This window comes from Muntiacus reevesi, chromosome 1 (genome assembly GCF_963930625.1).
Source record: "Muntiacus reevesi chromosome 1, mMunRee1.1, whole genome shotgun sequence".
Lineage (NCBI taxonomy): Eukaryota > Metazoa > Chordata > Mammalia > Artiodactyla > Cervidae > Muntiacus > Muntiacus reevesi.
In genome coordinates, this window is record NC_089249.1 from 28168498 (window position 1) to 28178444 (window position 9947).

General features: G+C 40.9%; 1 protein-coding gene across 2 annotated transcripts; it reads right to left on the reverse strand.

The window, feature by feature from the left end:
• Positions 1 to 226: 226 nt before the first annotated feature.
• On the reverse strand, positions 227 to 9549 carry MED21 (mediator complex subunit 21). Of its 2 annotated transcripts, XM_065940027.1 has the most exons (4): positions 9484 to 9549; positions 1886 to 2000; positions 1240 to 1340; positions 227 to 692 (listed from the first exon to the last, which is right to left on the reverse strand). In XM_065940027.1, the coding sequence occupies exons 1-4, from the start codon at positions 9523 to 9525 to the stop codon at positions 516 to 518; spliced, it is 435 nt and encodes a 144-aa protein (XP_065796099.1). In that variant the 5' UTR covers positions 9526 to 9549; the 3' UTR covers positions 227 to 515. The 2 variants fall into 2 exon arrangements, with proteins under 2 accessions (XP_065796099.1, XP_065796108.1); XM_065940036.1 differs by lacking the exon at positions 227 to 692 and having other exon boundaries at positions 1289 to 1356.
• Positions 9550 to 9947: the final 398 nt, after the last annotated feature.

The following is a 9947-nucleotide window of genomic DNA, read 5'->3' on the forward strand; positions in this document are numbered from 1 at the left end:
CTCATCCAGCCATATTAACTTTTTGTTTCTTAAAAAACAATGTGGTTTCAGTCATTCCTTGTTCAAGCTCCAAATTTATACCATATCATCATTAAAGAGGTAGAAGGATGTCAACCTAAATTCAGAAGTCCACGCTCTCTGCATTTACCACCTCTTGAGGGATGTTTTGATTTGTAAAAACTGCAGAAACATGACAAAAATAAAGACAGATTATGTCACAACAGAATTTGATAGTACAGCTGTTTATTAATTATATTATGAACATTAATGCAATACTGGCCTCAATAATTTCACTCAGATAATAAAAAATAGTGGCATAGTGACAGTTTTAAAGCTGGTTCATTCATCATTTTACAAGCTTCTTTATTAAGAGTGAAAACAGAAGACTATTGAAAATAGCTGAAAAGATAACATGTCATAGTGCTCAGTGTTTCTGGAACTGCTGGTAAGGCTTACACCTGACTCTGATGCGCTGAAACAGTTCTCTCCCCGGCCGCAGCACGCCTACACTGGGGCTAGGAGTCTGGAAGAGACTGGCTCTGGGTACCGCTTCTTGTCTTCAGCTGGGACTGCGCAATGTCAGCAAGTGCGCTCTGTATCTTTTCCAGAAGCATGTCCCCTCGGTAGACAACATCCTCCAGACTGGTAGCAGCCTCGTGGTTTTCCTCTTCCAGCTTATATAGGCTAGCAGCCTTTGTGAGAAAACACAAATTTAAGAATAGCTTGAGAAATGAAAAACCTGGAGACTGGTAAAAGTTGAGGAGGAAAGAAATTGCAATGAAAGTATTTACTTTTAAATCTGATGACTATGCGACTACTGTGATAGATTTTTTTTGCCAGTGGCAGAAATCCTAAGATCAGATATTACTTGAGAGTCTTCCCTGCATGAATTATTTAAAAGATGACTTTTCAATTAGAGATCTCTGGATGGGTACATGAGACTCGTTTCCACATTGCTTTCAGACACTGCTATTCTACTCCATACCCAGAATGGTCCCTCTCTTGTCACTACTGGCAAGGAAAAGAACCCAACTGAGGAAAACGGTAAGCTTCCTTGTAACTCAAAACTGGACACCTATATATTTTCAGCACAGTCTTAAATAGGCTGCAGTAGTTTACAATAAAACTCCCATTTTAAAATTTAGATTAACATTTAATATTGTAATAAAAGGTACTAAATCTATTTCCTTGAATTCAAAATTCTATTCGTAAAATTCTCAAAGGAAAACAGATTTTTACCTGTAAAGCAGCTGTAGATTCTTCACTGGGTAAGGAATCTATCAGAACATCAATGTCTTTTGCTGTTCGTGCAATCAGCGCTGCAAAAAGCTGGGCATATTCTAGAGAAAGACAGCACTCATTGAGGATGTTAGAGAATCTCAAGTTTTCAGAAAGGGAAATTAAAGTTTAATGAAACCAGGAAACTTCATTACTTTTTCTGTATTAAGCTTCTAATGATAAAAGTGTAATTTTAACACATCAATTCTATTATGTCTGAGAATTAGCTTTAATATTAACTCAAATTAGAACTTAAGCATAATGTATTATCATTTCATTATTAGGATAATATGGTGGTCCCTTGAATAAAGGAATGTGTAAATTGGATGCCATTTTTATTAAGGTCCCTCAAGTAAAAATTCAGCTAAATTCACACAATTATACTTTAGAGAAGTAAAAAATCTGTTATTTCACATGAAAAGAATTATGAGGTGTTATGTAAATTTACTGTAATGAATTCATTTCTTTTATGACAAACTTGTAATAGTCTCAAACATCAACATTTTCAGAAAGCCATAAATAAGTTGAACCTTTCAATAAATCTGATTTTAAGGTATTAGAGGTAGCGTGAGAGTCAAACTAAGAGAAGCCAAGAAAATTTATTTACCTTCTGTAGGATTAGCCGGCTGATCTTTGTTAATGGCCGTCTGGATGTTACTAAAGGAGGCAGGCGGGCCACACTGCTGCAGCACCCCAATGGCATTACAAAACTGATCTGCGAGCTGGAGGCAGAGGAAAGGTGGCCGAGTTAGACTGGATTTACCCTCTTTAAGGGTCTTATTGGTAACAGCGGCAGCAATGTTTCTATAATGTTCTCTGAGCCAAAATAAATAAATAAAACAGAAAGGAGTAATTCTGGATAGCAAAAAACAGTTACTAACAATGGTTAAACGTTTCAATCATGCAAAGAAACTAAATTCTCAGTGGCTCAACCACTTCCAACTCTTTGCAAACCCATGGCTCCTTTGTCCATGGGCTTTTTTCAGGCAGGAATACTGGAGTCAGTTGCCATTTCCTCCTCCAGGGGATCTTCCCTATTCAGGGATGGAACCCCAGTCTCCTGTGTCTCTTGCACTGACAAGCAGATTCTTTACCACTGTGCCACCTGGGAAGCCCTAAAGAAACTATCTTTGGTATCAATTTAGTTGAGACAGTTAAAAAGAAAAACAAAATAATCTTTCTTTTCTTCCCAAGGTAACAGAATGACAAAAGAAATCTATGCCAGTACTTTCTGCAAGCACAAGTAAATACTTTGGGGGAGCAGTGGTGGAAAAGAGCACATCTGACCGGCAAACATCTCAGAATGGCCCAGGCTAAAGTTTTAAACCATTTAAAATATGACCCCTTTGCTGAAACCAGAGTAGTTACAAGTAGAAAGAAATAGTGGTGGGAAAAAACTGCACCTTAAGTATGTCGGAAATGTTTTTCTCCAGGACTCAAAACTCCTAGTGCTCTAAAAGTATTTCTTAAGCAGTTTGAAGATTGACAATACCAAGTCCCTACATACTGAAACTGTGTCCCATGGGGTTAACAGAAGCTGGCACCTTAAACGAAAAGACTGGAGTATGTCTTACAAAACAGCAGATAAGGAAACAGCTGGTGACAAAATCCTTTGTTTGTAATCTGCCTCTAATGATTATGTTTGCTTTAGTTTTTTTCTTTCCCTAATCGAATAGCTTCCAAGCTTCACATAGCCCACATAACGCAGCACCAGACTTCTTACCACACCCAACAGATAATGCTCCTGATGTGTGGGTCACTATAGTAAAAGGGACTTAGGCTGTTTTTCAAAAATTTGAAAAATTTGGAGTAAGGTCCTGCCCAGTTCAGACCAGTTGGGAACAACGACCCTACCTGGGTCTCCTGCATTGCAGGTAAATTCTTTACCATCTGAGCTACCAGGGAAGCCCCAAGAACTGGTCCTGTGCGTAATACTGATTACTTTACCTCCCCCCTACCTCCAATCACCTTACCCCACGCCTGAGACCACCCTACTTCTTTATCCCATAAAATCTCAAGTGTCTTTATTTTCTGTTTGTTTCCCATCCCCACCCCCCACCCCCACCCCCCAGCCAAGAGGCATGTGGGATCTTAGTTCCCTGACCAGGGATCAAACCCATGCCCCCTGCATTGGAAGTGCATAATCTTAACCATTAGACCACCAGGCAAGTCCTCCAAATCTCAAGTCTCTTGCCTTCTGGGAAGCAATCCGAGATCTGCCCTCCTAATCTTGTCACTCGGCTGCTTCCCGAATAAATAAACCCCTTCTCTGGCTGCAAAACGATGTCTCAGCCTTTGGCCAGATGTGGATCCAGCAAACAAACTTAAGTTTGTTAACATTACCATCTCCAAACCTAAGACTCCCATCCTCCCCACCAACTTCTCTCCATAGTCCTGAGCACTCAAACTGCAATTCCTGGTCTCCAATCAGTGAATCAGCGTTTCCAATAAGTTTTACTGCCATTATTTGAATGACAGAACTCAAAAGTCAACTATTTTCTTTAATATCTAATTTGCATTGAGAATCTTCCAGTCAACCAGTCTACCTTCAAACTCTTCACTTTCATCTTCAAATCCTGCTAGTGTTACTACAAATCTTTCCCTTTTCCTTCTATCATCACTGATGCTGTTAGTGCAACTAATTACTTCACACAAGAATTGTTTACAATAGCTCCTTACTATTTTCTAGGTTATTTTACTCTGCTCCAAAATTCTGAGCTCACCCCAGCATGGTTTTCAAGATAAATCTCCAAATCTTCAGGCTATTCCAAAGCTTTCAAAATTCGAACTCAACCCGACTTGTTCATTATCTACTACTCCTTTATATATGCCTGACTAGTGAAAATTCATTCCTGACTACACTGCTTTTGTTCACATTTTTGCAAAGGTATTAGGTGGCAGTAAGTGCTCTGAGCCTGTACAAATATAGATTCTGATTCTGGTAACTAGAGTTTGTTAACTGAGAACATTCTCTCATTAGGTTAAATACAATGGCTGTTTGTTCTGTCCATATGAAGCTCTCAAAATCCATTTACTCAGCAAATATTTATCAAAATAATTCTAGGGACTTCCCTGGTGGCTCAGTAGTAACAAATCCACCTGTCAATGCAGGTTCAATCCCTGGTCTGAGAAGATTCCACATGCTGCAGGGCAACTAAAGTCCTGCACCCAAACTACTGAGCCAGCGCTTTAGAGTCCCTGACCCTCAACTACTGGGAAGCCCAGGTACCTAAAGTCTGTTGCCCACAGCAGAAGAAATCACGGCAAAGAGAAGCCCATACAATGCCCTCCCCCCGTCCCCCGCCAGCCTCCGCTCAGTGCATCAAGAGAAAGCCTGTGCACAGCAATGAAGACCCAGTGCAGCCATATATGAATAAATAATAAAGAAAGAAGGATAAAGACTTAAAAAAAAAATCAGCTCTATGAGAAGCACTGTGTGTATAATTGTATAAACATTATAGTGATAAAGCCAACAAGACAGTTTGCTCTCATGGAGTCCTCAGAGGGTAAAAGAACTTTATGTTAAAATTTTACAAATAATTATGATTCAGGTAAATCCTAATAAGATCCCCTCTACTTTAATTAATATCACTCAACAGTCCACTTCAGCACTTATAGCTGAAAGTTCAATTCAGTCGCTCAGTGGTGTCCAATTCTTCTCAACCCCATGCACTGCAGCACACCAGGCCTCCCTGTTCATCGCCAACACCCAGAGTTTACTCAAACTCATGTTGGTGATGCCATCCAACCATCTCATCCTCTTTCGTCCCCTTCTCCTCCCACCTTCAATCTTGCCCAGCATCAGGGTCTTTTCTAGTGACTCCGTTCTTCACATCAGGTGGCCAAAGGATTGGAGCTTCATCATCAGTTCTTCCAATGAATATCAGGACTGATTTCCTTTAGGAAGGACTGACTGGATTTCCTTGCAGTCCAAGGGACTCTCAAGTCTTCTCCAACACCACAGTTCAAAAGCATGAATTTTTCAGCACTCAGCTTTCTTTACGGTCCAACTGTCACATCCATACATGATTACTGGAAAAACCATAGCCTTGACTAGACGAACCTTTGTTGATAAAGTAATGTCTCTGCTTTTTAATATGCTGTCTAGGTTGGTTATAGCTTTTCTTGCAAAGAGCAAGCATCTTTTAATTTCATGGCTGCAGTCACCATCTGCAGTGATTTTGGAGCTCAAGAAAATAGTCTCTCACTGTTTCCATTGTTTCCCCATCTAAATGTCATTAAGTGATGGGACTGAATGCCATGGTCTTAGTTTGTTGAATGTTAAGTTTTAAGCCAGCTTTTTCCTCTCCCCTTTCACTTTATAAAGAAGCTCTTTAGTTTCTCTTCCTTTCTGCCATAAGGGTGGTGTCATCTGCATATCTGAGGTTACTGATATTTCCCCCGGCAATCTTGATTCCAGCTTGTGCTTCATCTAGCCCGGCATTTCACATGATGTACTCTGCATAATAGTTAAATAAGCAGGGTGACAATATACAGCCTTGATGTACTCCTTTCCTGATTTGGAAACAGTCTATTGTTCCAAGTCCGGCTCTAACTGCAGCTTCTTGATAAGCATACAGACTTCTCAGGAGGTAGGTGAGGTTTTCTGATATTCCCATCTCTTGAAGAATTTTCCAGTTTGTTGTGATCCACACAGTCAAAGACTTTGGTGTACTCAATAAAGCAGAAGTAGATGTTTTCCTGGAACTCTCTTGCTTTTTTGATGATCCAGAGGATGTTGGAAATTTGATCTCTGGTTCCTCTGCCTTTTCTAAATCCAGCTTGAACATCTGGAAGCTCACAGTTCACATACTGTTGAAGCCTGGCTTGGAGAATTCTGAACATTACTTTGCTAGCATGTGAGATGAGTGCAATTGTGCAGTAGTTTGAACATTCTTTGGCATTGCCTTTCTTTGGGAATGGAATGAAAACTGACCTTTCCCAGTCCTGTGGCCACTGCTGAGTTTTCCAAATTTGCTGGCATATTGAGTGCAGCACTTTCATAGCATCATCTTTTAGGATATGAAATAGCTCAACTGGAATTCTATCACCTCCACTAGCTGTGTTTGTAGTGATGCTTCCTAAGGCCCACTTGACTTTGCATTCCAGGATGTCTGGCTCTATGTGAGTGATCACACCATCGTGATTATCTGGATCATGAAGGTAATTTTTTGTATAGTTTTTCTGTGTATTCTTGCCACCTCTTCTTAATATCTTCTGCTTCTGTTAGGTCCATACCATTTCTGTCCTTTATTGTGCTCATCTTTGCATGAAATGTTCCCTTGGTATCTCTGATTTTCTTGAAGAGATTTCTAGTCTTTCCCATTCTATTGTTTTCCTCTATTTCTTTGCACTGATCACTGAGGAAGGCTTTCTTATCTCTCCATGCTATTCTTTGGAACGCTGCATTCAGATGGGTATATCTTTTCTTTTCTCCTTTGCTTTTAGCGTCTCTTCTTTTCTCAGCTATTTGTAAGGCCTCCTCAGACACAACCATTTTGCCTTTTTTGCATTTGTTTTTCCTGGGGATGTTCTTGATCACTGCATCCTATACAATGTCATGAACCTCTGTCTGTAGTTCTTCAGGTACTCTATCAGACCTAATCTCTTAAATCTATTTGTCACTTCCACTGTATAATCATAAGGGATTTGATTTAGGTCATACTTGAATGGTCTAGTGGTTTTCCCTACTTTCTTCAATTTAAGTCTGAATTTTACAGAAGTTCATGATCTGAGCCACAGTCAGCTCCCAGTCTTGTTTCTGCTGACTGTATAGAGTTTCTCCATCTTTGGGTGCAAAGAATATAATGAATCTGATTTCAGTGTTGACCATCTGGTGATGTCCATGTTTAGACATCTCTTGTGTTGTTGGAAGAGTGTGTATGCTATGACCAGTGCGTTCTCTTGGCAAAACTCTGTTATCCTTTGCCCTGCTTCATTTTGTACTCCAAGGCCACAGTTGCCCATTATTCCAGGTGTCTCTTGACTTCCTACTTCTGCATTCCAGTCCCCCGTGATGAAAGGGACATTATTTTTTTGGTATTAGTTCTAGAAGGTCTTGTATGTCGTCATAGAACTGTTCAACTTCAGCTTCTCCAGCATTAATGGTTGTGGCACAGATTTGGATTACTCTGTAATTGAATGGTTTGCCTTGGAAATGAATGGAGATCATTCTGTTGTTTTTGAGATTGCACCCAAGTACTGCATTTCAGACTCTATTTAACCTGACATTCCGGGTTCCTATACAATATTGTTCTTTACAGCATCAGACTATACTTCCATCACCAGTCACATCCACAGCTGGGCATTGTTTTCGCTTTGATTCCCTCTCTTTATTCCTTCTGGAGTTATTTCTCCACTCTTCTTCGGTAGCATATTGGGCATCTACCAACCTGGGAGTTCTTTCATTGCCGTATTTTTTGCCTTTTCATACTGTTCATGGGGTTCTCAAGGCAAGAATACTAAAGTAGTTTGCCATTCCCTTTTCCAATGGGAACTCTCCACCATGACGCATCCATTTTGGGTGGCCCTACACAGCATGACTCATAGTTTCATTGAGTTAGACTAGGCTGTGATCCATGTGATCAGTTTGGTTAGTTTTGTGTGATTGTGGTTTTCAATCTGTTAAAATTAGGTAACCATGGGTTTTAAAAAAAGGGTGTCCTTATATGATGTTGGAAACTTACTGGTCTGATGTGGCTGTGGGACACTCAGACCTCAGACCCTGTAGAGAATGCAGTGGTATCTTAGAGCCAGAAAATTCTGCCTACAGCTGAAAACACTCGATTAATTACAACTCCTAACTACATACTGCTTTTGCATTATTTCAATGTCTCGAGTATATGATGTCTTTCTAACCAGACTGTAAACTCCTCAAGGAGTAACTCTCTGTAACCATGACAGTATTTATATATACCAGGCAACTATACCAGATAACCTAGAGGCTTTCCTCCAAAATCCAATGATCAACCATGGAGTTAAAGGCCATATTCACTTTGTCCTTACTATCCTTCTGGCTATGAAACATATATGAATATGCAACATTTCCCGTAAAATAATATTTACATCCAGCAGTCATTACAATTTAATTTTGTAAAGCCTCAAAGAAGTATCTCCCTGAGGGAGGCTGGCTGGCCGCCCAGGCAAGTCACCAAAGGTAGAATTCATCTTGGTGAATTTATCAACATTTAGAGGCTGGCCCTCATACACAAAATAGATCCATTTCTCACAGGCAGATTCACATTCTTCAAGTGTACAAACACTGAGTGATAACAAGAATACCAACTTATTAGCTTCCAGTGAGAAAAAACTGGCAAGAGACTCGGTAGTTTGATTTTCCAGTCAACATCTACAGGTATCCGACTTGGGACATCAAATTATAAACAGAATGACAGAAATGTAACTACCAAGGAAAAACAATTTAGCTCTTAATGGTAATAAGTATATGAATGCTTTGGTTTGCATATACTTACCACGTAGACATAAATAACAGGAAAAATAACCAGAAAGATCAAAGTAAGGGGGGCTACTTACAACATCTGACCTTTCATAGGGAGAAGACTCATTGGCAGATGTTTTAAAAACCTTAAAGATATACAAAGACCGTAAGATTCACTATTATAAAGATGTCAATTTCCCTTAAACTGACAAGCTGGGGGAGCGGCCGAGACGGAACCCTTGCTCTATACGAACCAACTAGGATGAAACAAAACTTTTCATATTACTATCACTCCAGCCCCAATCTGAAAACTGTAACCAAAGAATACTCTCAGCTAACATCTAATGACAAAGATCCAATCATTAGGAACACGGACTTCTCTCCGTGGGTTAAAATTGATAAGGGGAAAAAAAGCTTCCGCTTCCTTTCTCCTCCCGGCAAAACAAAAAAAGGAAAAATCCATAAGCACCACTGACAAGAAAATAAAACCGGTCCCAGAGAACAAGGCAAGCCGGTGAAGCCTGAGAGTCCACGCAGTGAGATCCTCCACTTGGCAGGCGAAGAGGCCGCCGGCTCCCGCCCCGCCCCGCAGCCGGCCTCAGACCTTCCAGACGGCAGCGCCGCCTCCAGCCAACCCCGGCGCTTGTTGCTGAAGCCCGGCCTCAGCGCACTCCCCACTTCCGAGTTTCGTCCCTCACAACTCTTTCTCTGCCATGCTTTCTCTCCGGAAGGAAGACGACGGAAATTAATCGAGTGCAATTGCTCACCGAGTTCACGGCGTCCTGCAGCTGCGTGAGCCGATCCGCCATGTTCCTCCCGCAAACAAAGAGGCGAAAGCCGCTGCTCCTACGCGATTGGACAGTCACGGCCAATCACAGGGCTGCGTTCTCGGAGGGGGTGGAGTCAAGTCAAACCCCAAACCCCGTAGCGAAGGGGCGGGGCTTTCCTGAGCCTTAAAATTTGTTTAGACTAACTCACTTGAAATTAAGAGAGGCAGTCTAGAAATTAAGACTCTTACTCCTGGGAAGAAAAGTTATGACCAACACAGACAGCGTTTAAAAAAGCAGAGACATTACTGTGCCAACAAAAGTCCGTCTAGTCAAGGCTATGGTTTTTTCAGTATTCATGTATGGATGTGAGAGTTGGACTATAAAAAAGCTGAGCGCAGAAGAATTGATGCTTTTGAACTGTGGTGTTGGAGAAGACTCTTGAGAGTTCCTTGGACTGCAAG

Excerpts from the sequence above, each read along its gene's own strand:
- MED21 (XM_065940027.1), bottom strand. The coding sequence starts at position 9,525 with ATGGCGGATCGGCTCACGCAGCTGCAGGACGCCGTGAACTCG. Across the intron at positions 1,341-1,885 it reads GCCGGCTAATCCTACAGAAG|AATATGCCCAGCTTTTTGCA; the intron begins GTAAATAAATTT and ends GTCTTTCTCTAG. Across the intron at positions 693-1,239 it reads AATCTACAGCTGCTTTACAG|GCTGCTAGCCTATATAAGCT; the intron begins GTAAAAATCTGT and ends TTTCTCACAAAG.